Here is a 25860-nt window from a genome sequence, read left to right on the forward strand (position 1 = left end):
AACATACTTCAGACCACCTGTCAACTGTCAAAATTCAACTTTTAGAATTTAAGAGGTCCAGTCTTAGAACATTTCCTCAAATTTCCAGACTATGATAAAGTTCCACATTATTGTCAGAGGGGAACGCTAAACATTGGAGTTGTAGCCAGAATTCAGTTTATTTGCTTTAAGCTTCAAAATAATCCTAATACCTTGAAAACCCAAATAAATGAAGATCAGACTCTTGCTCATGTTGACAGAAGCCACATAATGTACATAATGAAACATCCCAAATGTTCTTTAGCAGACATGTAGCTGTGCATTCACTTTCACTGTGAACATGAAGAGATGTCAGATGTACTTTGTTCCATACAGGCATCCAATGAATCCTCCTATTGATCTTTTATATTGTTTCTCTAAAACACAAATGACATTCATTGAATCTTGCGATCATGATATTTTGTAAATCACACCTCATTTGTTTATATTTTTCTAGTATGATGGGTAACAGGTGCAATTGATTGAAACGTGTCAGGGAGGAAAGTGCAAGATCTCTAAGATGTGTTGCAGTGAGAAGTCATGACATACAATAAAAATGAGAACAAATCTGTGTCTGTCACTGCTTCTTTATCTTTATTGCCACCGCCACTCAGAAAATATTTGAATGATTATCTGTGAAATCTTTTTCATTGTCTTTTTGTTGCTTCTGTTGAGCCGTCGCTTCTTCAAAAAGTCAAAGTCAGCTTTATTGTCAAAGACCATATCTACAGATCATACACAGGAATTTAAAATTGCAATGCTCCCATGGCCCTCAGTATACACTCAAACAATATAAAGATGAAAATAAAATAAAATAAAATAAAAGTATACAAAACAATACAATACTGAACAATTATATAAACAGCAGTGTCCAACACAATCATAGCGATTGTGGCAAGTTTGTGCGAAAGTAGGCGTGGGACGGTCAGTGAAATAGCAATGGTGGTGGTTCAGAATTTTGTATGTCTGGGGGGGTTCAGACTTGTAATGCATTTCACTTGTAATGCAGAGGACTTTCTGGTTTTGCACTCCGTACTCACCTGGACCTCTGCCTTCCCCCTCCAAGCAATCTCCACCTGCAAGCACGTAAGGCAGCTCAAGGAAATTACTCTTGGATTAACTCGCAACTCTCTTTTGGGTCCCACTGATTGTCCTCTCCTCTGTTTCAGTGCCCTGGCTAGCCATAGTTTCCCCCGACCAGTCTCTGCACCCAGTCGTCACAGTGAATTTGTCTTAATTTAACTACAGTCTTAGTCTCCTCTTCCTCAGACGTATAGTTTATGTTTCTTCTAAATAATAGTCTTCAGTTGCTAACAAGCGTTGTGAATAAAAATTCTTTTGGTGCACCGCACTTCAAGCCTCTGGTTTTGCATCTGCACTTGAGTCCATCCCATTTCCACGGGCCACTGTGCCGTTACAGATGTTCTGGATGGAGGGAAGAGAAGTACCCACGATCTTCTCCACTGCTCTCTCTACCTGCTGCACTGGGTCCTGTATGGCTCCTGCAGGACCCACAAACACACACACACAGGTGGTGTTTTCCAGTGCAAAGTGCAGCTCGTGGCCAATGACCTGAGCCTCTGTGTTTGGACAGTTCGCCTGTTTGTTCATTGGGGACTGGATGAAGACGAAGTCAGACGCACGCCATTTCACACAGAGACAGACCCAGAGACCAGAATCGCCATGACAACTGAATACCATGACAATGTGGACGAAGGAATGAGCAATTTCTGGAACAAAGGTGTCTGTCTGTGTGTCCACCTGTCTGTGCGTCCACCTGTCTGTGCGTCCACCTGTCTGTGCGTCCACCTGTCTGTGCGTCCACCTGTCTGTGTGTCCACCTGTCTGTGCGTCCACCTGTCTGTGCGTCCACCTGTCTGTGCGTCCACCTGTCTGTGTGTCCACCTGTCTGTGCGTCCACCTGTCTGTGCGTCCACCTGTCTGTGCGTTCTGTAAAATGAAAAACTCATGTCCTATTTGTCCGCAGAGCCTCGTACTGTCGATTTCTCCAGGTTCTCCAGGTACAGACGATGGCTCTTTCCTGCTCTGACGGCTACACTCCTCCTGATTCTGATCATAGCTCTGGGAGCCAGCAGTGAGTACACTCAGGACACAATAGGGCCTTAAGGTCACTATTTATCAAAATAGACACCTAAAACACAAGTGTGTAGATTTTCCTGTCTGGCCTGCAGTGCTGTTTATCCTTTTGGATTTTTCCAAGTGTGAGCTGCCCACTTTAGGAGAAATTGACTTTAGAGGTGTCTGGCTTCACTTCAGCCACAATATAGTGAAATGATGCTCAGGTTGTTGCTCTGAAGGTGTAAAACATACATTAGTTTGTGGGCAGTGACTGACCCCAAACCAGCATTTTCTTGTTTCTTTCATGAAACTCTTTTCTGTGTATTGTCTACCTTAATCAACCAAAAGACTGGAAACTTTCTCTCTCAGGAACTTTGTTCTCAGCTAGTTGACACTTTCCTCCTGACTGTTGCAGGGATGTGCAGAGATGTTTAAAAGGGCGAATACTCAAAGTTAAAAATCAGCATGAATAACAACAACCCACATTCATCAACAAACTAATATTGAATCACATCATACTATGTCACTGTCATCAGGTGGGGACAAGGCGTAGCCTATGTTTACCTGATGGGTACAGTGTTGCTGTTGAGGGTTTGCTGCTGCTCCTGATCTGAGACTGTAGACATTAGAAAGTCCATAGGAGAGATGGTAGCTGATTAAACAAGTGTTATGAGATAATGCAAAGTGCAAAGATTGATGACAGCACTCAGAACCATAAGGCAACAAAACTGTGAGAAATAAATTAGACTCTGCTTGTGAATCACTCTTTGCCTCTCTTCCTCCTTCATCTCCTCATCTCATCTATCACTGTCCACTTTCTGTCCATCTGAGAACAAGGCACAACCTGCTATTCAGTTAAACTATTTTTTAATTATCAACATTTAAACTCTTGCACCTAATCCATAATAAAGTAATGATATAAAAATGTTACAGAACCAGAACATTGTGTTTATTATTGTTTTTATACTTGAATACCTCTGCAATGCAAAACCTGCAGAGGTATTCAATGCAAAAAAGAGCACAGTTATTGTGACTGTGCTCTTTGTGATCCAGCTGCTGAGGGATCCACTGCCTTTAGTTTCACACAGCTCCTACTGTTTCCTCTCTCTCTCTCTCTCTCTCTCATATATATATATATATATATATATATATATATATATATATATATATATATATATATATATATATATATATATATGGAGAAAAAATATGAAGTACTTCTTGTTGGTAATGATTTGAGGAAAATAGTCATTTATTTATAAAAAAAAAATTTATGTCTGTGTGTTTACAGACACATCGACATGGAACCGGTTGTGGTCTGCGGAGAAAAGTGTTTCTAATCTGACTGAATCACTGAGGGACACACAGCAGCTCACCAAAGGTAGCTCAGATGTACTCATACTGCGTTACTCAATTGCTGTCCTTTCTACTTAACACTCTGTAATTTCCTGTTTTTCTGCAATAGATACAGCAAAAGAAGTTTTGTCAATGAAGTTTGCTCTGGAGAACAGCAAGGACCAGCTGGCATCAGGTGGAAACTCTGCAAAGCAACATTTCATATCCATAAACACCAAAAAGTACTTTTATTAACACTGTGCATACCTGTGCTTTGTGTGTGCAATTCCTCAGTATCAGAGGCACTGAGGCAGCTCTCAGCTCTGGACGCTCTCCGCAGGACGGTCGCTGAACTAAAATGTTCCTTAGAACGCTTGGTCAACAACGGTACACAGCTCCTGTCTAATCCTGTTCCCTCTGTGTCATTTAACAAGGTTGTTCTCATAGTTTCAAGCTTGTGCAACACCTTTACTAGAGAAGAAACCTGTGTATGAATGGCAGTGTCATCGGCATAGACGTACATTTTGCTTTCTAGGTTTTGCAAAGTTGTTCCTTCCTTCACAATAGTCCCCCCCATAAGCATCTTATCTCTGAGTCTGAGGCATCTGATGAGCTCAGACTAACTTCAAACACCTGCAGGCATTACTGGAAGGTTTAAACAGGTTCTTGAAGCTAAAAACCAAAATTCATGTTTCTTTGTATAAACTGTAACAAGCTAAGGCAGAAAGGTTTTGTCTCTCTGGGGGGAGCGAGGTCTTATGAGGAAATTACTAACTAAATCGTGTTATTTCCTAATTTAAGATTTGTATTAAGCTCTCCAATTGTTCCATTTGTTTATTATATTTATTTGTTATTATTTGTTTGGCCGTTTTTTATTTTAGAATTTTCTTAACCATGTGATTGTGTGCTTTCGTCCACTGATCTCTTTTGAAAAGGATGATGTTAATCTCATCATATTTCTTGACTAAAAATATGTTTTTCTAAAACTAGTTCTCACAGCGACTGTCTAACATCTCCTAGGACTGTCCCCTGTTAAAGAAGGTCTCCAATATCTAAAAGTGTATTTTTGAAATGACTCTTATAAAACATGGAAACCAGACACTCTCTGTCTGTCCGTCTGTCAGGCACGACAGCACACGGCTGTTGTCCTCTGAATTGGGATTCTTTCGGCACCAACTGCTACTTATTCAGTACCACGCCATTATCGTGGCACGATGCCAGAGACTGGTGTAATGGACACGAATCTCACTTGGTCATTCTTCTCACTGACGAGGAGTGGGTGAGTTGGCTGGCCCTCTCATCTGTTTGCACTGACGCTCAACTTTGTGATGCATCTTAAACACACTGTCACCTCAACAGGAGCTCTTTTGTGATGAGCTAATCAATAAAAGCCGAACTATAACTCATGTATGTGACTGAAAAGGGGAGGAGCCTGTATTGATCAAAGGATCAATACAGGCTCCTCCCCTTTCCCCCTTTTTTATTGAAACTGAAAATTTGAGTTTTCTCTCCGTCTGCCTTTAACAGGATTTTGTGATCCAGCGTAGCGCGGGCTCCTTCCACTGGGTGGGTCTGACTGATGAGAGGACTGGGCAGTGGGAGTGGGTCAACCAGACACCCTACATCATGAACCGGAGGTAAGCTGTTACACTTAAAAAAAAAAACCCAAAAAAACGCTAATGGTATACATGCGAGAAAATGAGGCGTTGTGTTTTTTGTTCTAAGTTCTAAGAGAACTTTTAGTGCTCCATAAGGCAGTGTTCTCTAACCTTTTGGAGCCATGGCACAGATTTCACATTATAAAACTCACAGCGCACCACCAAACAAATGTCACAAAAAAGATATTGATACATTTTCCTTGAGGACCAGGCATCGCGGAATTGGCTCGGTTTGTCCCCAGTATACCTTTTTTGCTTTCTTCTGATCAGTGCTCATGTTGTTGTTGTTGTTTTGTTTGTTTTTTAAAAATTGGGCATAGTTCTAATAGTTATTCTTGTTCATTTATAAACAGTTTTAGAAATAAAATAAATTTCTAAAAACATGAAATGTCATGAATCAATAATATCAGGACGGCATCAACAACATTTTCTATTTACATTAACGGCTTTCCCTGTGTCAAAAAGTCATCACTCTCAGATATAGAGGTCACAGGTACTTGGTGGACCACGGGGGAAACAATAGAGTTTATGGAGTCAAACAGTATTTGGAATTTCTCTTGCTTGATTAGATGAGAAAATTTTCCTGATCTGGCTGTTTTTATGGTTTCATATATGGAAACCCAAAGTTCCCTAAGGTGGAGCCTGTGAACTTCGAGTTTAGTTGATTTCCAAAGGCGTTCTACTTTCCTACAGATTCTTTCAACCTTCATTACATCATCATTTATCCATGGATGAGCTCTTTTTGAGGCAGCAAAGACAGATTTCATAGGTGCCATCGAATTTAAACTCTCCAAGCAGTGATTCTTAAAACACTGTGTAGCAACATCAGCATCAGTGCAGCCACTGATCACATGAGGGTCCAACAATTTAGAAAACTCCAAAGCAACATCCTGATTTATGGAACATGAAATTAGAAGGTGGTGTGTACAGAGGGAAGCTAAGACTAAAAGTAACACAGGAATGGTCACTCACTTGTACGTCCTTAACACAGTTGTGTCTAAGCCAAGAGAAAACACAAGGTCCAAGGTGTGGCCTTTAACATGGGTGGGTCCAGAGACATGCTGAATAAAATTAAAAGAGTCTGTAATGGATAGAAAGTGAGAGGCCATGCTACAGCTAAGATCATCCACGTGGAGGTTTAATCCCCAAACATTAAGACCATCTCCAGTTTAATAATGGAAGATAAAAAGTCGGTAAAATCTTGAATAAAAACACCAGCGGGGCCGGGAGGGCGGTAAATTAAAACACAATTAAATATATCTGTTGTACCAACCTTAGGAGTTGTGACTCAAAGGAAGGGAAAAACTCAGAGTCCATAGCCCTGCAAGTGAAATTGTCTCGGTGAACAGTGACCAGACCACCACCACGTCCAAACGCGGAGTCCAAATGAAGCGACAGCCGACCAGACAGAGCTCATTCAGGTGGATACATTCATTCTCCTGCTGCCAAGATTCTGTGAGAAACAGGAAGTCCATACTAATACTGCTAAAAAAGTCATTCAGTGCAAATGATTTGTTGGCTATGGAGCGAGCATTTAGGAGAGCGATCTGAAGCAGAGGTTACAGGCTGACATCATCAACAGCTGATTGACAGCAGTCACCTGGAATGAGGACGTAGTCTCCCGGTACCCCTGATTGTGACAATATTCATTGCGGGACAATGATTTTTAAAGAATACTAATTGTAGTATGAATAGATTTAATAGACATTTTACGTAGACTCACCACTGCCTAAATAGAACAGACTGGCAGTATTCATTCCCATCATCACCAAGTGTTTGCAGAGGCTGCTCAAAAAATCAATATTAGCTTAAGGAAACAAAGACGTGCTTTTTTCCACTAACTATCAAAGAGTATGAAGTGGAGAGGATGTCCTGATTTATGTTTATGAGGACCTCACATGGTCTTTTTAAAGGCACCTACAAAGAGTATGTCACAAATAGTACGCAAAGGACAAAAGGAAAAGTGTCCAGAGAGCCATAATCATGGAAAATCATCAGACATCAGCATTAAGCGGCATCTTCAGGACTAACCCTTCCTCGTCAGCTGTTCTCGCTGCGGACATCTGAAAGTCTTTCTGCAGGACTGACTGCAACTCCTCAAATGAGCAGATGATCTGTTAGCTGTTTGACAACTACTCTTTCAAGGAAGAGTAGAGGAAGGTTGGAGATTGGCCTATAATTAGCTAAGACAGCTGGGTCTAGGGATGGCTTTTTAAGTAAAGGTTTAACTACAGCCAGCCTGTGGTACATAGCGATTATTATTAGGACCTTCATAGTCCAGACCTCCAGGCAGGAAAAAACATCCTCTTCATTTCGTTACTGAACTGAAGTCCCAGAAAACCTCAGGCGCTTCATGTCACATCTACATTATTATAATCTCAGGGGTACACCACTAACGATTATATTTACATTATACTGGTCATACTTTTATGTGTGTTTGGGGATAACTGTACCTAACTGCACGATTGCACAAGTGTTTGAGGATTGGGAGTGGGTGGATGAGCGGAGCTCAGGTTTGTTTCAGTATGCTCTTGTCCCAAAGCAAACGTGCACTAGTTACAAAATGACTTTGGTTTTTTCAAAATTTGTTTTTATTGCCTAAACCTAATATAAAGTTTTAAATGCCTACATATAACCAAGAGGTTTCATATCCTAAATCAAAGTCTAAAACGTTTGTCCAGAAACGGTAACCAGTAGACCAGTAGAGCATAAAGAGGAATTATTATCAGTCAGTGCTCCACAGGAATTACACATAAACATCTTTGTGCATGTTTTTCAAGGCGGTGGAAACCTGGGCAGCCCGACAACTGGGCCCATCATGGTCTAGGACCTGGGAATGAAGACTGTGCTCACCTTCACAATGATGGACGCCTGAACGACCGGCACTGCTCCATCAAAGAACGCTTCATCTGTCAGAAAGACAACCTGAGAGTCTGAACACACCTGCAGGCCTGACTCCGCCCACTGCAGAATAAAAGGAACCTCTCCAATTAAAGCACTGGGTAGAAAAACAATGAGAACTTCTAATACAATCAGGAAATTCCACTCTGTGGACTTCCTCTTTCATGTAGAGTTCTTTCAAAATATTCCAGAATTAATAAATGCAACATAGCCTATTTAGAAACAGTCCACGTATCCTATACAAACACACTTCAGACCATCTCTACATCTCTCATTGTAAAGCCTATTCTTTTTTTTTTTTTTAATCAATTTTAAAATTTAAGAGGTCCAGTCTTAGAACATTTCCTCAAATTTCCAGACTATGATAAAGTTCTACATTATTGTCAGAGGGGAAACATTGGAGTTGTAGCCAGAATTCAGTTTATTTGCTTTAAGCTTCAAAATAATCCTAATACATTGAAAACCCAAATAAATGAAGATCAGACTCTGGCTCATGTTGACAAAAGCCACATAATGTACATAATGAAACATCCCAAATGTTCTTTAGTAGACATGTAGCTGTGCATTCACTTTCACTGTGAACATGAAGAGATGTCAGATGTACTTTGTTCCATGTAGGCATCCAATGAATCCTCCTATTGATCTTTTATATTGTTTCTCTAAAACACAAATCACATCCATTGAACCTTGCGATCATGTTATTTTGTAAATCACACCTCATTTGTTTATATTTTTCCAGTATGGTGGATAACAGATGCAGCAGTTGATTGAACAGTGTCAGGGAGGAAAGTGTAAGATCTCTAACCGCTGACTGACATGTTGAAGTCAGACATTATGACACACATTAAAATAATTGAAAACAAATCTGTGTCTGTCACTGCTGCTTCTTTACCTTTATTGCCACTGCAACTCAAAAACATTTTAATGATTATCTGTTCATCCGTCACTTTTCCTATTAGTCTGTTTGCAGCTCCAGACTCAGGTATTTTCAGATGTTTGTCCTTTTTTCCATGAAAGTTTAGTTCTTTGTAGTTGTTGATGTAGGTCATCTCAGTGTAGTAATCAGCTAACACACACACACACACACACACACACACACACACACACACACACACACACACACACACACACACACAGGTGGTGTTTTCCAGTGCAAAGTGCAGCTCGTGGCCAATGACCTGAGGCTCTGTGTTTGGACAGTTCGCCTGTTTGTTCATTGGGGACTAGATGAAGACGAAGTCAGACGCACGCCATTTCACACAGAGACAGACCCAGAGACCAGAATCGCCATGACGACTGAATACCATGACAATGTGGACGAAGAAATGAGAAATTTCTGGAACAAAGGTGCCTGTCTGTGTCCACCTGTCTGTGTGTCCACTTGTCTGTGCGTCTATAAAATGAAAAACTCATGTCCTATTTGTGTGTCCGCAGAGCCTCGTACTGTCGATTTCTCCAGGTTCTCCAGGTACAGACGATGGCTCTTTCCTGCTCTGACGGCTACTCTCCTCGTCATTCTGATCATAGCTCTGGGAGCCAGCAGTGAGTACACTCAGGACACAATAGGGTCACTATTCATTAAAATAGACACCTAAAACACAAGTGTGTAGATTTTCCTGTCTGGCCTGCAGTGCTGTTTATCCTTTTGGATTTTTCCAAGTGTGAGCTGCCCACTTTAGGAGATATTGACTTTAGAGGTGTCTGGCTTCACTTCAGCCACAATATAGTGAAATGATGCTCAGGTTGTTGCTCTGAAGGTGTAAAACATACATTAGTTTGTGGGCAGTGACTGACCCAGCATGTTCTTGTTTCTTTCTTGAAACTCTTTTCTGTCTACTGTCTTCCTCTATCAACCAAAAGAGGTGTGTTTTTATCTACACAGTCGTCATTTTCCATCCTAATGACCGGAAACTTTCTCTCAGGAACTTTGTTCTCAGATACTTGACAGTTTCCTTCTGACTGTTGTCGCCTCTGCTGTTTAAATCCATACAAAATTAGGAGTCTGTTAGGCTAAGATGCTATGCTAATCCAGAAGACAGATAGCAATCTAATGTTTCACTCACATTTCCTTGATTTATTCTTTATTGATAATGATTTATATAAGGTCATGCATACTTCAGTTGTTCATCTTGATTGTAAAGTGCTTTATGACTCAGCTGGAGGTCCAGTTGATCAGAACACCACTGCACAGATTTTAACTGGCACCAACAAATATAAAAACATTTTTCTCGTACTGCCAAATTCTGAAGTTGAAATATTGCTAACTGATTTTAAAGCATTCAATGACCTTGCTCAAGGGAGACTCATATTAATGCATGTGCCTATGTGTTTACTTAGAACAGTGAATGGAGCACTGCTGGTTATCCCAAGGTCTCAGCTAAGTTACTGGGCCTTTTGCTGAGAGAGCTCCCAAACTGGGTTACAGTCAGCCCATTGAGGTCAGAATAGAGATCCAGCTGTGTAATTATAAACTACTGCATTATATAAACATGAAATCTGTGTGGAACAGCTGACCCGTATGATGTGTAGAAGACCACAAAACATTTGTTATTGAAGATACAGTTACCGTGCCATATCAACAAAACAATGACCTTTAAAAAAAACTTCAGAAAGCCTGGAGAACAATAGTTCAAGCTTTTTAAAAGATTACAAAAAGGCTGGCTCCGTGGAGGCAAAAGATAAAGAAAGCAATGGTGCATAATGTGTGCTGCGCCATAAACAGTTAAGCAGATGTAAATAATGAGATCACAAAATAAGGTGAACAACAACAGTAAGTACTTTTATGTAATGGTGAGAATATAGACAAAGATCCTATGAAAAAATGATTAAGTATTTCTTTTCGGTAATGATTTGAAGAAAATAATTATTATTTTATAATTTTTTTTTTTATGTCTGTGTGTTTGCAGACACGTCGACATGGAACCGGTTGTGGTCCTCTGAGAAAAGTGTTTCTAATCTGACTGAATCACTGAGGGACACACAGCAGCTCACCAAAGGTAGCTCAGATGTACTCATACTGTGATACCAACTGCTGCCTTTTTCGTCTTTTTCACACTTTCGTTTCCCGTCCTTCTACCACAGATACAGCAAAAGAAGTTTTGTCAATGAAGTTTGCAGTGGAGAACAACAAGGACCAGCTGGCATCAGGTGGAAACTCTGCAGAGCAACACTTTATCCACATTGACACTAGCAAGTAGTTTTATTAACATACCTGTGCTTTGTGTGTGCAATTCCTCAGTATCAGAGGCACTGAGGCAGCTCTCAGTCCTGGACGCTCTCCGCAGGACGGTCGCCGAACTCAAATGTTCTTTAGAACGCTTGGTCAACAACGGTACACAGCTCCTGTCTAATCCTGTTCCCTCTACTTCATTTACTAAAGATGCCCTCACAGTTTTAAGCTTATAGAACAGCTTTACCGTTACTAAAGAAGAAGCCTGTGTATAAATGTGCCTTGGTTCATTGGCCCCCAAGTCATTTATCTCTGAGTCTGAGGCATCTGATGAGCTCAGACTAACTTCAGACACCTGCAGGCATTACTGGAAGGTTTAAACAGGTTCTTGAAGCTAAAAACCAAAATTCATGTTTCTTTGTATAAACTGTAACAAGCTAAGGCAGAAAGGTTTTGTCTCTCTGGGGGGAGCGAGGTCTTATGAGGAAATTAGTAACTAAATCGTGTTATTTCCTAATTTAAGATTTGTATTAAGCTCTCCAATTGTTCCATTTGTTTATTATATTTATTTGTTATTATTTGTTTGGCCTTATTTTATTTTAGAATTTTCTTAACCATGTGATTGTGTGCTTTCATCCACTGATCTTTTTTGAAAAGGATGATGTTAATCTCATCATATTTCTTCACCAAAAATATGTTTTTCTAAAACTAGTTCTCACAGCGACTGTCTAACATCTCCTAGGACTGTCCCCTGTTAAAGAAGGTCTCCAATATCTAAAAGTGTATTTTTGAAATGACTCTTATAAAACATGGAAACCAGACACTCTCTGTCTGTCCGTCTGTCAGGCACGACAGCACACGGCTGTTGTCCTCTGAATTGGGATTCTTTCGGCACCAACTGCTACTTATTCAGTACCACGCCATTATCGTGGCACGATGCCAGAGACTGGTGTAATGGACACGAATCTCACTTGGTCATTCTTCTCACTGACGAGGAGTGGGTGAGTTGGCTGGCCCTCTCATCTGTTTGCACTGACGCTCAACTTTGTGATGCATCTTAAACACACTGTCACCTCAACAGGAGCTCTTTTGTGATGAGCTAATCAATAAAAGCCGAACTATAGCTCATGTATGTGACTGAAAAGGGGAGGAGCCTGTATTGATCCTTGATTGAAACTGAAAATTTGAGTTTTCTCTCCGTCTGCCTTTACCAGGATTTTGTGACCCAGCGTAGCGTGGGCTCCTTCCACTGGGTGGGTCTGACTGATGAGAGGACTGGGCAGTGGGAGTGGGTCAACCAGACACCCTACATCATGAACCGGAGGTAAGCTGTTACACTTAAAAAAAAAAAACAACTGATGGTATACATGCAAGAAAATGAGGGGTTGTGTTTTTTGTAGTGCTAATTAGGAAGAGAATGTAATTGTTCTGCCCATTACTCATGCCGGTCTCTTAGACTACCAATCAGGTGGAGTCTCTGATCGATCGTTGCCACTTTACTTCCTGAATGGAAACAACGGTGTTGTATCAGTGCAAAGGCTCGCCACACACCACTCCGCACAGCACACTACGGCAGAACATCCCATTAGCATTCCGCTTTAGCATACAGTTTTACACAATAATAAACAAATGAAGAGTACATAAAACTGATGTTAGACATGTGTCCACCAAGCACTTATTACACTCGGTGCCCATCAGCTAATCAAACATGTTTTATGTGCCTGTACTACTTAGCTATATCGTGTGCGGAACAATACAACTCACCTCTCGTATGGCTACGGCAGACTGGCAGCGATTACTGCAGCCAGCCACGCCGAGAGGGGGGGCGCTGTTTCCCCATTACACTGACATTTGTGGCAAGTGGAATAATACCACATAAACACTGTTACATTTGTTTGGGGTTTTTTTTTTTTTGCTAAAGGCACCACAGTCCAAGTATGATGAACCTTTTGTTAAAAAAGATGTTTCTTTTGTTTTTTTTTCTAATTGGGCATATTTCTAATCTTTATTCTTGTTCATTTTTAAACACTATTAGGTAATTAATCATGAGTAAAATATCATGAGTCAATATTATCAGGAAACCATCTGCAACATTTTCTATTTACAGTTAACCCAGAGTCATTGTGGGACAATGATTTTTAAAGAATACTAATTGTAGAATGAATAGATTTAATAGACGTTATACTCAGTCCCATCATCACTATCATTATGAGCTTCAGGAAAAACAAAGACATCCTTTTTTCCAATATCAAAAGTTATGAAGTGGCGAGGGTGTCCTGCTTTATGTTTATGAGGAGTTCACATGACCTCACATGTTCTTTTTAAAGAAACGTACAAAGAGTATGTCACACATAGTACGCAAAGGACAAAAGGAAAAGTGTCCAGAGAGCCATAATCATGGAAAATCATCAGACATCAACGTTAAGCGGCATCTTCGGGACTACCACTTCCTCCTCAGCTGTACTCGCTGCTGACATCTGAAAGTCTTTTTGCAGGACCTTCATAGTCCAGACCTCCAGGCAGGAAAAAACAGCCTCTTCATTTTGTTGCTGAACTGAAGTCTCAGTCCTCAAGCACTTCATGTCACATCTACATTATTATAATCTCAGGGGTACACCACTATTATATTTATATTATACTGGTCGTGCTTATGTGTGTTTGGGGATAACTGTAACTACAAATATCCAAAACTTGATTCTGTTCATCTGGACGTAGCGTTTTCAGTGGGAGAAACGTTGAACAGAATCAAGTTTTGGAGATTTCCTTACCTGGATGATTGAGCATGCATCAAGACATAACTATAAATAGTTTTTTGGCATTATTGCGTTTGTGTTTGAGAAATTCTGTGCGCATTTTCCCATATAGTTCATTGTATGAGCTGCAAAAATGTTTATAGCGGCTGTGAAGTTGGACTTTTTACCTTGAAAATTTGTGGGAACTGAGTGACTGCTGGAACGAGCCTCAATTGGACATTAGAGGAACTGCAACTTCACGTGCTTTGACGCTGGCTTCTCTTGTCTGTCATGGTGGTTGCAGCTCACCTTAAGACTCACTTTGTATCATTCTTTTGTAGGAGGTGGAAACCTGGGCAGCCTGACGCCTGGACCCATCATGGTCTTGGTCCCGGGGATGAAGACTGCGCTCATCTTCATTCTGATGGACGTCTTAACGATCTGCACTGCTCCAGCAAAATGCGCTTCATCTGTCAGAGGCACACCATGAAGAACTAAACTCAGATGTGAGCTGTGAGCTGACACCATTGAATAGTGTGATTACAAGCTACCAGAATGATCTCTTTCTGCTGTGCTGAGGGAAAGGTCATTAGTGCTTTGCAGTTTGTATGTTGTATCAAAATCTTGATGTATCTAATTTTCCAGAACTCCACTGGTGTCCAAAAATCTAATAAAACACATCATCAATTTCCCTGAAACCTTCCTTCATTATCCCGAACAAACCAAGAGATTAAAAGTTCTTTAAATAGTTCTTTGAATTCCTGAAAGAGTAGCCCAAAGGAAAACTCTCCATGATCCAGATCAAGTGTTGCTTAAGCCAAGTCACTTTTGAGAATTCCTTAATTAAATGATCAGGTTCCTTAAAAAAGTTTTGAACTTGAAGTGCATTAAAAAAGCTCCCAGGATTCTATGGAATCAGAACGATGCCACCTTGAAACGAAACCGAAAAAAATATTGAAACCGAAAAAAATATTGTAACTGAAATAAATGTACTGAAAAATCTTGTATTGAAACCGAAAAAAAAATTGATAGTGAAACAAAAAATTAAAACTGTAATTTTTTTGTTTTCGCTTACAATTCTTTCTTTTTTTTTTCGGTTTCAAACCATTTTTCGGTTTCAATCCATTTTTTTTCGGTTTCAAACCATTTTTCGGTTTCAATCCATTTTTCAGTTTCAATCCATTTTTTTCGGTTTCAAACCATTTTTTCGGTTTCAAACCATTTTTCGGTTTCAATCCATTTTTCGGTTTCAAACCATTTTTCAGTTTCAATCTGCTGGCACTGTTTTGGCGTCCGGGGGCGCGCTGGGGGGGCGGGGTTTCCGGCCCGCATGTATTTGCATACATTATAGAGGCCACTAGTGCTGACCAAGCTGCCATCTTTCTCTCTTCCCGTCTTTCAATGGCTGCTTCAATTTCAGCTTGAACCTCCAAACCGCAAGTAAGTAATCATTTTTTGTCATCTTTCCTTGCTGTCCCACTGGACTGGACATTAGTTTAGTTTTTTTAGCTACATCTGGTGAAGTTGTGGTAAAATGCTAGCATTAGCCTATTCGTCGTAGCAAGCTAGCCTGAAGCTAATATTTGCTAAATTTAGGGACACCCGTGTCTCTTCAGGAGTTGGAGGCCGGTGTTCTAGGAGCGGATCTCAGGATCTCAACAGGCAGTGTTGGGCAGTAACCAGTGTTGGGTAAGTTACTTTAAAATAGTAACTTAGTTACATTACTAGTTACTTCTCTCAAAAGTAACTCAGTTACTTCAAGTTACTCGTTACTTTCAAAGTAACTAGTTACTAGGGAAAGTAACTTTGGTTTTACTCAGAATTCTCTTGTTAATGTGTTGCTTCCATAACTTTGCCAGTCTTCTAGCTTGCTTACTTGCCACAAGTGCACTGTGCCACCTGCCAATAGAAAGGAAAAGATAATGTGCATATTTCCACAAGAGAAATCCCACGCCTGGACCGTCGTTGACCACCGCCATGATTCTAGCCTACGTCACAGTGTCATGTGCGCCTTTTACATCCAACACAAAAACTGCAGTCGTGGTGCTTTCGATTGTACTCAGAACTCGGAAATTCTGCCTTCTGAATAGGAAGATGTAGGCAACACCAGACTGCAGACGAGCTGCATACATGGCTGGACTGGGACAGAAAATTGGCCCGGGCATTTTGACTAGAGACCGGCCCACCATTATAGGAAAAATCATAAAGCCTTTGAATGAAAATAAACGCTGTTGTGACAGTGATGTACACTGTTCTGATGGTATATATGCATCAATCTATCAATCGTTTGTTGTAAGATTCAGATAATAATTTATTAAAAGCTAGACATTTTAAATGAGAATAAGAAAGAAAAGTATTTCCTTGTGCCCCCCTTTCCCTGTTAATGCCCTACCTGGCCCCCTGGCAAAACTTTGCTAGACCCGCCCCTGCACAGTTACCAGCTGTCAGCTACTTAGAAAAGGATCCTGGTGTTATTTGTCTCTCAGAAAAAGTTCATAACTTCCCTTCAACTCATTCATGTCACCTAAAAGGTAAACCTGTTTCTCCATCACCTGTTCAGCTCTGATGATTCAGTAAGGACATCTCCTGGTTTCATCTTCATGTTTCCCTCTCATCACATAACCAAACCATATCATGACCAGCAGGTTTACAGCTGTGGCTCCAGCAAACATCAGCTGATACTAGAAATTAATATTAAATAAATTCTAACAATAGCTGATCAAGCTTAAAAGTGCTGCTGTTGTTTACCGCGACATCCGCTGGTTTCCTCTTTCTGGCGCAAAGTGGGCGATAAACAAACAAGAGAGAAAAGCCGATCAGCTGATCACTGATCAGTTTTCATGATTGAAGTAGAAACAGGAGAGGGAGGGGGGAGAATGAAAGAAGAAGAGACAGCTGTGCAGCGTAAAGACACAGAATAACTCCAGCTTTGTGTCTTTTTCATTGTAGCTGAATTACGGGACAAACTGTTCCTTTTCACCTCAATACGAAACGCGTAATATTTTCTCTAAATACGAGACGGTTCAGTTTTTTACGGGACGGTTGGCAACTCTAATAACTTATGAACAAAATAAAGTTCAACATCAGTAACATAGCACCACCCAGCTGTATAGAAACTCCGTCATGCTAGCTAGCACGCAGTACGAAAAAGTCAGCATAACGAAAATAAACTCCAACTAAACTTGGTTCATATCTGACCCAGAGAGACTGCAGGTCATAACTTCTTACCTGAAGTTCAGTTCACACTTGGACCGGCGGCCGCCTCGGGTCTCTTTTCCTCTTGCCTCCCTTTTCCTTCATCCACCTGCTGGCTTCCACCACTTGCTAATGTTACTGAATCTGTGGAAGCTCCGCGACAGCCACCACACGAAGTAACGAGTAACGACCCTATCTAAATCCCAGTAACGACTAACGCGTTCCTGATTTTGGCATAATAACTAGTTACCGTGCTCGTTACCACAATAATAACGTAGTTACTGTGACGCGTTACTTAATAACGCGTTAGTCCCAACACTGGCAGTAACATAATACATGCACCGGCGTTACGTATTTAAAATACAAAATATGAGTAAATGTATCCGTTAGAGTTACTGTTCAATAGGTGATATTGAGAATACAGTTAGTTTGTTGAAATAAATGGATTACATGGCGGTGTTTTCCTGTTTCATACAGTGGGGCAAAAAAGTATTTAGTCAGCCACCAATTGTGCAAGTTCCCCCACCTAAAATGATGACAGAGGTCAGTAATTTGCACCAGAGGTACACTTCAACTGTGAGAGACAGAATGTGAAAAAGAAATCCATGAATTCACATGGTAGGATTTGTAAAGAATTTATTCGTAAATTAGGGTGGAAAATAAGTATTTGGTCAATAACAAAAATACAACTCAATACTTTGTAACATAACCTTTGTTGCAATAACAGAGGTCAAACGTTTACTATAGGTCTTTACCAGGTTTGCACACACAGTAGCTGGTATTTTGACCCATTCCTCCATGCAGATCTTCTCGAGAGCAGTGATGTTTTGGGGCTGTCGCCGAGCAACACGGACTTTCAACTCCCGCCACAGATTTTCTATGGGGTTGAGGTCTGGAGACTGGCTAGGCCACTCCAGGACTTTCAAATGCTTCTTACGGAGGCACTCCTTTGTTGCCCGGGCGGTGTGTTTTGGATCATTGTCATATTGGAAGACTCAGCCTCGTTTCATCTTCAAAGTTCTCACTGATGGAAGGAGGTTTTGGCTCAAAATCTCACGATACATGGCCCCATTCATTCTGTCCTTAACACGGATCAGTCGTCCTGTCCCCTTGGCAGAAAAACAGCCCCATAGCATGATGTTTCCACCCCCATGCTTCACAGTAGGTATGGTGTTCTTGGGATGCAACTCAGTATTCTTCGTCCTCCAAACACGACGAGTTGAGTTTATACCAAAAAGTTCTACTTTGGTTTCATCTGACCACATGACATTCTCCCAATCCTCTGCTGTATCATCCATGTGCTCTCTGGCAAACTTCAGACGGGCCTGGACATGCACTGGCTTCAGCAGCGGAACACGTCTGGCACTGCGGGATTTGATTCCCTGCCGTTGTAGTGTGTTACTGATGGTGACCTTTGTTACTTTGGTCCCAGCTCTCTGCAGGTCATTCACCAGGTCCCCCCGTGTGGTTCTGGGATCTTTGCTCACCGTTCTCATGATCATTTTGACCCCACGGGATGAGATCTTGCGTGGAGCCCCAGATCGAGGGAGATTATCAGTGGTCTTGTATGTCTTCCATTTTCTGATGATTGCTCCCACAGTTGATTTTTTCACACCAAGCTGCTTGCCTATTATAGATTCACTCTTCCCAGTCTGGTGCAGGTCTACAATACTTTTCCTGGTGTCCTTCGAAAGCTCTTTGGTCTTGGCCATGGCGGAGTTTGGAGTCTGACTGTTTGAGGCTGTGGACAGGTGTCTTTTATACAGATGATGAGTTCAAACAGGTGCCATTCATACAGGTAACGAGTGGGGGACAGAAAAGCTTCTTACAGAAGACGTTGCAGGTCTGTGAGAGCCAGAGATTTTCCATGTTTGAGGTGACCAAATACTTATTTTCCACCCTGATTTACGAATAAATTCTTTACAAATCCTACCATGTGAATTCATGGATTTTTCTTTCACATTCTGTCTCTCACAGTTGAAGTGTACCTCTGGTGCAAATTACTGACCTCTGTCATCATTTTAAGTGGGGGAACTTGCACAATCGGTGGCTGACTAAATACTTTTTTGCCCCACTGTATGTTAGGCTATGGTCTCTCTATTTTTGGTAATTCCACGCCGGTGGAAACCCAAACAAAACACGCAATAAGAGCCTCTAAAAATTATTATACAAAAATTATTTAATATGAAGGCAATAGCAGTGTTACAGGCATCGCCCTAAACAATGTAGCCTCATGGGCAGTGTAGTACGTGCTGCAGGGAGAATGGACTGCCATACCCGTTATGTGTCTGTGAGCGAGGGAGGGAGAAAAAGGAAAAGTACGAGCTGTCACGGAGCAGAAACGGGAGCTGGAAGCATGTAAATATAATAATAACCACTAAAGCCAAAAAGAGTGCCTGACGAGCCCAGCTGTAAGTAAGCTGTTAAGACTCGACTGTACACCGTGTTCGTGTTTTCCTCCGAAACAATAAGCAGCCTTTCAACGGCTCTCTCTGTCTCTCGCTAGCAAACTTGACCCAGACAACAAAGTAAAGCTAGTTTTCAGCTACGAGCCCAACACGAACCGGACGTATCAGCCAGAGGTCCCTTTACTACGGTTCGGAGCCGCTGACCTGTTTTATATACGCGCTGAATAGTTTTCTACACGAGATCGCTGCAAAAAGTGCAGCCTTACCTAATGTCCACCTACTGTTACTCATTTATATTAAGATTTTAACATCTAGTTGGTATTGGTATGGCGAGTAGCCTTCAGTAATAGTAATAAATCACACAGCAATAGTGCATTCATGTAGTTGTAAAGTATTCAGAATACATTACTTCTATAATCTTTGGTGGAATACATTTTAAAATTAACCTTCCCAACACTGTCAACAGGTTAGCACCTCATACCACAGTGCATCAAAGCAGTCTCATGAGCGCTGGAAAGGACGAGCCCAGAGCCCAAAACAGACAGTGCAGGAGATGACAAGGTTAGTAATTGTATGGTGAAAATTATACTTTGTTATCTTGATTGGCAAAAGAAAAGTAAATACAAAATCTGCTTCTCACATTTAGGGCATTTCCAAGATTTTTTTTTTTTTTCAAAACTTCTTCAATTTCTTTCATTACAGCTGTCCTGTGCCAGAAGTTCTGTTGACCCACAGTGAGAGGCATCATTTCAGAAACACCAGGAAGACTGAAACTCGTCGCCAGGATCAAGCAGGGCTCGTGATCTTCACCAGCAGCTCCCTCACAAGAAGGATAAACCCAGCATTTCATGAACACTGATGGAGACCTTTGCTTTGTGTAATGTTAGAAGTACTCAGATAATCCTCAGAGGGTCTGGACTTTTACATAATATAATAGAATAGAATTCAACTTTGTTGTCATTGCACATGCACAGGTACAGGGCAATGAAATGCAGTTTGCATCCATCCAGAAGTGCTTAGTGATATAGATATATTACAATATATATTAGCAATAATATAGATATGTAAGTATATTACAGAAATGGGTCTATTATGGTATGTTACAATGTACACAGTATGAAGTATGTTAAGAATATTCTATAACTATAAGTATGTACAGGCTGTAGTGAGTACAAACTATGTACAGGATATGAACAGGATATAAATATGAAAAACTACAGAAATCTGAGATATACAGTTATACAGAAATGTGAACAATGCAAGTTATAAACAGTTGTAGGATTGAAAATTATCATATGTACAGAATGATTATTTACACAGAACTATACAGTAGTGCAGGTAAGTAATAGCTATAAGCTATAGTAATAGCTTTAAGTCCTGTTGAAAGTTAAATATATGTTGTGCTCTCTGGTTACTCTGGTATGAATGACTCTGAATTACTTTATGATAAATAACACACTATTGTCAAAAAACAGTGAAAGAATTCCAGATCACAAGTTTTTAGTTCAAATACAAGTAACAACCTTTGACTTTAATCAGGTTTTATTTAATTGTGTCAGAGAAAACATCACGTGCTTTTCATGTAGCTGAGTACATTCAGTGTTTAAAACAGAAGTTGTGCAGGTCTGAGATCAGCAGTTTTCTGAAACACCAAACTGAGGTCCTGTTAATGCTGATGTACAGTGACACAGTTACAGGGGTGATTAATCCTTTTGACTTTTTGTCTTTAAATTTATCAATAAAACAGCTGCAGCTTTCACTGACAGCACATGTGGTACTTTAACCTTTGTACTGTTTTCTTCAGTTAATTTTGGAGTTACTACAAAGATTGAAGATATAGGATGATCTGTCTGCTGTCACTGGGTGGTGCTGAGGTCTGAATCTGAGGACAGCTCCTGTAATCACAAACAGAACAGAATCATCACAAACTGAAATATAAAGTTTATCTCTCAAATCTGAAATAGAGCTGATCCTTCTCCGTCCTCACACACTCGGGATCTGAAGTTGTTCAGTCCTACAGTTCTGCCGACAGCTGTTTATTTTTTTTATTTGTTTTAAAGGCCTTACTAACACATTTTCTAATATCATGTTTACCTTTGAGTTGTTGATGCTTTATAAATGGACATCTGCAAAGATGAGATGATGGAGCAGGTTTCAGTCGAGGTTCAGTCTGCTGCTGCATCCTGGTCACAACATACAGAGGTGTTATCAGCTCAGTATTGAACAAGAAATATTAACGTTTCAAATTATTTGTCCTATAGGATGCAAGCTGTACAGAATACTGCACATGTGACTTTGTGAACATAATTCATTAAAAATAATTTGGACAGTTTTTTTAACCTGAATATTTGTAACAAACTCAGTAAAAAAAAAAAAAAAAAAAAGCTAAAAAATAATCAGAGGAAAAATGTAACATTTTAACTTAAGCTGACAAGCGGAAGTAGTTGGTTTCAGTACATAAGTATCGGGCTTTGCTATTTAATCCGTAGCTATTGACTAATGAGGGGAATTTAAAAGTTGGCGTTAATGTCCTTCCACATGTGGAAAGCGACAGAAAACATGCTGCTGTTTGCACATATTTAATAATCAGCTCTGCGCAGAAGCAGAGTCCAGCCCGTTGCTCTTACAGTATAATACTCATAATAAAAGTACAGTAACCGTGGTCACTGAGCAGCCCGGTGCGTTTCTCTTGATTTCTTTAGTCAGGGTAAATTCATTCACCTGCACGGGTTAGCTAAACGAACTTTACAAAACATGTTTCCCCGACAGCCGAGTGCTCATTTTAGCTAGCTAGGTCCTTAGGTAGCTAGCTAAGGACCTAAATTACGGATTAGCTTACAAACACATTTAACTTACCAAAAATAATGCGGTGGGGCCTCAGGTCCTCCTGTCCGGTAGTCCAATTTACTGAAGAACACCTCAGGCTGTCACTTTGAAATAGTCGGTAATGTAAACGCTGGACCTCTCGGCATCTGCCATTCCCGAACAGACACGTGCGAGTTTGTCCGTGACCGCAGCCGCGTCGTCAGTGTTTTCTCCAGTCATTGGTCAGCATTATAATATATGCAAATACATGCGGGTCGGAATCCCCGCCCCCCAGCGCGCCCCCGGACGCCAAAACAGTGCCAGCAGATTGAAACTGAAAAATGGTTTGAAACCGGAAAAAATGGATTGAAACCGAAAAATGGATTGAAACCGGAAAAAAAAAGAATTGTAAGCGAAAACAAAAAAATTACAGTTTCAATTAATTGTTTTTCACTATCAATTTTTTTTTTGGTTTCAATACAAGATTTTTCAGTACATTTATTTCAGTTACAATATTTTTTTTCGGTTTCAATATTTTTTTCGGTTTCGTTTCAAGGTGGCATCGTTCTGATTCCATAGTATTCTTGAAAAAGTCCTCGAGTTAATGGATCATTATCTATGTTGCAAATGTGGAGAAGAGAACTTGCAGTAATTTGCTTTTCACAGAGCGACATTTCAATTTATGCCTGCACATTCAGACTTGAGATATGAAGCATCATACCTGGGGTGGGGTGGCTGTAGCTCAGGTGGCAGAGCAGGTCAGCCACTAATCAGAAGGTCAGTGGTTCAATCCCAGGCTGCCTCCTAGCTGCATGCCAAATATCCATGGGCAAGATACTAACCTTGTTTGCCTACTGGTGGTGGTCAGAGGGCCCGGTGGCGCCAGTGTCTGGCAGCCTCGCCTTTGTCAGTGTGCCCCAGGGCAGCTGTGGCTATAATGTAGCTTGCCAGTTTGTTAATGTGTGTGTGAATGACTGAATGTAGTGTAAAGTGCTTTGGGGTCCTTAGGGACTGACTAAAGCGCTATACAAATGCAGGCCATTTACCATACCTATGTTTTAATGTTGGAGGAGTCTCCTACACTAAAGAAATAAAACAAAAAATGCCATCCTCACTTCAAGACTTCTCTCCAGACATGAAGTCAGGGCTGTAACATACGAAAACATAAACATGTAGCAAAGTCCAAAGAAGGCCATAAAACCTTAGTCTAAAGTAGACATTGACAGCTGAGGTACACAGTTAACATTATAGGGAATAACAGTTTTTAAGATGACTCAAAATGTAAAATACTGTAAAATATTTATTTGAACATGGATTGTGTCCATTTTTTTAAAATGTCCTCATTATAGTGTATTTAAAACAACAACTGTTGACCAAAGTGCTTTGCATTTAAAATCATCAAAAGAGATAAAAACATTGGAAGAAAGGAAGCATAAAATTAGAATTTGTTTATTTTTCATTTCCTAATTTTTTGCTAAGTGTTCACATTTTTGTACACTGTATGGGGTTATGGGCTACAGTCTAAATGGCTTAGATCTGTCTTGGCTGACTTAAAACATGTTGGTTCTACAGCCATCATCATAGCTAGGATTATGAACTTGAATTGGGAACTCAGCTGTCTGCAATCTACTGACATCTAGGGGTGAACATGTGACAACATTTAAAGAAGTTCTCAAGTTAATCAGAGTTAATTTAGGTTTTCAAGATTAAGTTACTGAGAAAAATTCAAAAGGTTCTTACAGAAATTCTCTAGTGGTTTAAAAAGTTCTCAAAGTCCTTAAAAAGTTCAACAGTTAATTAAAAAAGTCTAAGTTCTTATAGGGAAAATTGGAGAGTTCCTTAAAAAAGCCCAGGAATTTGTTAAACAAAGACGAGTTCCTACAAATGCCAAAGCTATTTAGGAAAGTAATCAGGCTCCTTAAAGCGTGTACTACATGTTGGTACATACTGCTGAAGTACTTCGAAACACTGACAACTTTATGAAGGTAAAACTTTTTTACCTCCTTTTTCTTATATTTCTTCTTCTGAACAAGGTTCAAGCTCTCCTCCATCAGCACCAGCCACATCTGAACTAACTCTTTAAGTCACCAGTCATTGTGGTTTTGTCTTTTCCAATCAGTTTAATTTCTGTTTCCAGACGAGTTTTTTATTTGTGTCACTATTAGTGTTAATGGTTTTTGTTTAATTACCAATCTCATTATTATTATTTTACAGAAGATGTTGGTCAAGGCCATGTTGAGGAATACCAGAATAGAAACTACACTTTATGAACTCAAAGTGATGCAGATCTCCCAATCCTCAAAAAAGATAAATCAAATAACCATAAAATAAAACTACACATCTGTGAGATGCTTTAAAGAAGTAGATATTCAGATGATCCATGATGGGTTTGAAGATCCAAGAAACTGGTAGTGGAAGAAACACAAAAAGCACTGGGAGATAAATTACTGCTGTCAGTGAGAGAAAACAGCTTTTTAGGGAGTTAGAAACATCAGTCGGACAATACGGCCACTGAAACATTCACATGGGAGACATTTTATTGGGATGTTAAATGAAATATATTTGCTTGAAGTATAAAAACTTCACATGTGTAGAAATCCAAAGAACATTCAGTGAAGAACAATGTTTTCATACTACAGATACAATATACCAAGCTGTGAATCCAGGAAAACAAAAGTTTATCAATGTTAACAAAGCGGTTTGGCATATAATAAAATATAAAATATAATTTAAAGTTATTAAATGCTTTTTGGTGGCAAGAACAGAAAACAGGTTAACAAAGACAGGATTTCAGAAACACTGTGGACCTGACACTGTAGCACAAATGTTAATTCTATTTCAAAGCCTCCTTCACAGAAAACACACTGAATGTAACAGTGAATACTTTACAGAAATTTCACAGTAAAAAGGCAGAAAATACCACAAACAATGAAACAGCAGCAGCAGTGAGAAGCAAAGAAAGTAACCACATTGCATTAATCGCCACATCAGCTCTTTTCTCCTTATACTTACATAAGTTAATTTCTAAAGTTTAAAAAATGTTAAATATTATGTCACAGTCCACAAGAGGAAAATGCGGGATAAAATAAGGTCATAAATCTGAATTTTAAGGGAAGTGAGAAATAATTTTACACTGTAAATACAAAATGGTCCAAACCGAACCGTACAAACATGAAACAACACAATCTTAGTGTATTATTCAAAACAAAAGCAAAATTAGGCTTAAAAAGGGACTTTTAAGCCTAATTTTACCCTAAACAACAACACTTTTAACTATTTACCTTCTTCTATTTAGCTTATGAACCCTGCTATACACATTTTATTAATACCTCAATATATTACTGCACTTTTTGAGTACTTTGATGAAGTGGTACTACAACTCCCAGCGTCCCATCAGCATTTTGTAAATAAGAACAATGAAAAAAGAGAACAGCAATAAAGTGTACAAATTTGTCACTGAAGATGTTACAATGTAGTTAAAATTAGTGTAAAAACTACAACTCTCAATACTTACAAATACTAGAATTTTTAAGTGCATATACTACAGCTCCCATCAGGCA

At 39.9% G+C, this 25860-nt stretch overlaps 2 protein-coding genes and 1 long non-coding RNA gene across 3 annotated transcripts; all 3 read left to right on the plus strand.

Moving 5' to 3' along the window:
• The first annotated feature begins 1616 nt into the window (after window positions 1–1616).
• LOC146634961 (asialoglycoprotein receptor 1-like) lies at window positions 1617–8848 on the plus strand. Its single transcript, XM_085344162.1, has 8 exons — window positions 1617–1759; window positions 2006–2113; window positions 3389–3478; window positions 3563–3628; window positions 3727–3819; window positions 4557–4711; window positions 4960–5069; window positions 7871–8848. The coding sequence occupies exons 1-8, from the start codon at window positions 1702–1704 to the stop codon at window positions 8025–8027; spliced, it is 837 nt and encodes a 278-aa protein (XP_085200288.1). The 5' UTR covers window positions 1617–1701; the 3' UTR covers window positions 8028–8848.
• A 347-nt stretch (window positions 8849–9195) lies between these two features.
• LOC146634962 (C-type lectin domain family 10 member A-like) lies at window positions 9196–14897 on the plus strand. Its single transcript, XM_085344150.1, has 8 exons — window positions 9196–9338; window positions 9426–9533; window positions 10898–10987; window positions 11073–11138; window positions 11230–11322; window positions 12007–12161; window positions 12375–12484; window positions 14234–14897. The coding sequence occupies exons 1-8, from the start codon at window positions 9281–9283 to the stop codon at window positions 14388–14390; spliced, it is 837 nt and encodes a 278-aa protein (XP_085200276.1). The 5' UTR covers window positions 9196–9280; the 3' UTR covers window positions 14391–14897.
• Window positions 14898–15343: 446 nt separating this feature from the next.
• LOC146634963 (uncharacterized) lies at window positions 15344–20686 on the plus strand. Its single transcript, XR_014904999.1, has 3 exons — window positions 15344–15581; window positions 19962–20056; window positions 20198–20686. It is a non-coding gene; the product is annotated as an uncharacterized LOC146634963 (long non-coding RNA).
• Window positions 20687–25860: the final 5174 nt, after the last annotated feature.

This window comes from Diplotaxodon limnothrissa, linkage group LG3 (genome assembly GCF_057381915.1).
Source record: "Diplotaxodon limnothrissa isolate DT_005_m linkage group LG3, D_limnothrissa_male_GT1.1, whole genome shotgun sequence".
In the NCBI taxonomy this organism is placed as follows: domain Eukaryota; kingdom Metazoa; phylum Chordata; class Actinopteri; order Cichliformes; family Cichlidae; genus Diplotaxodon; species Diplotaxodon limnothrissa.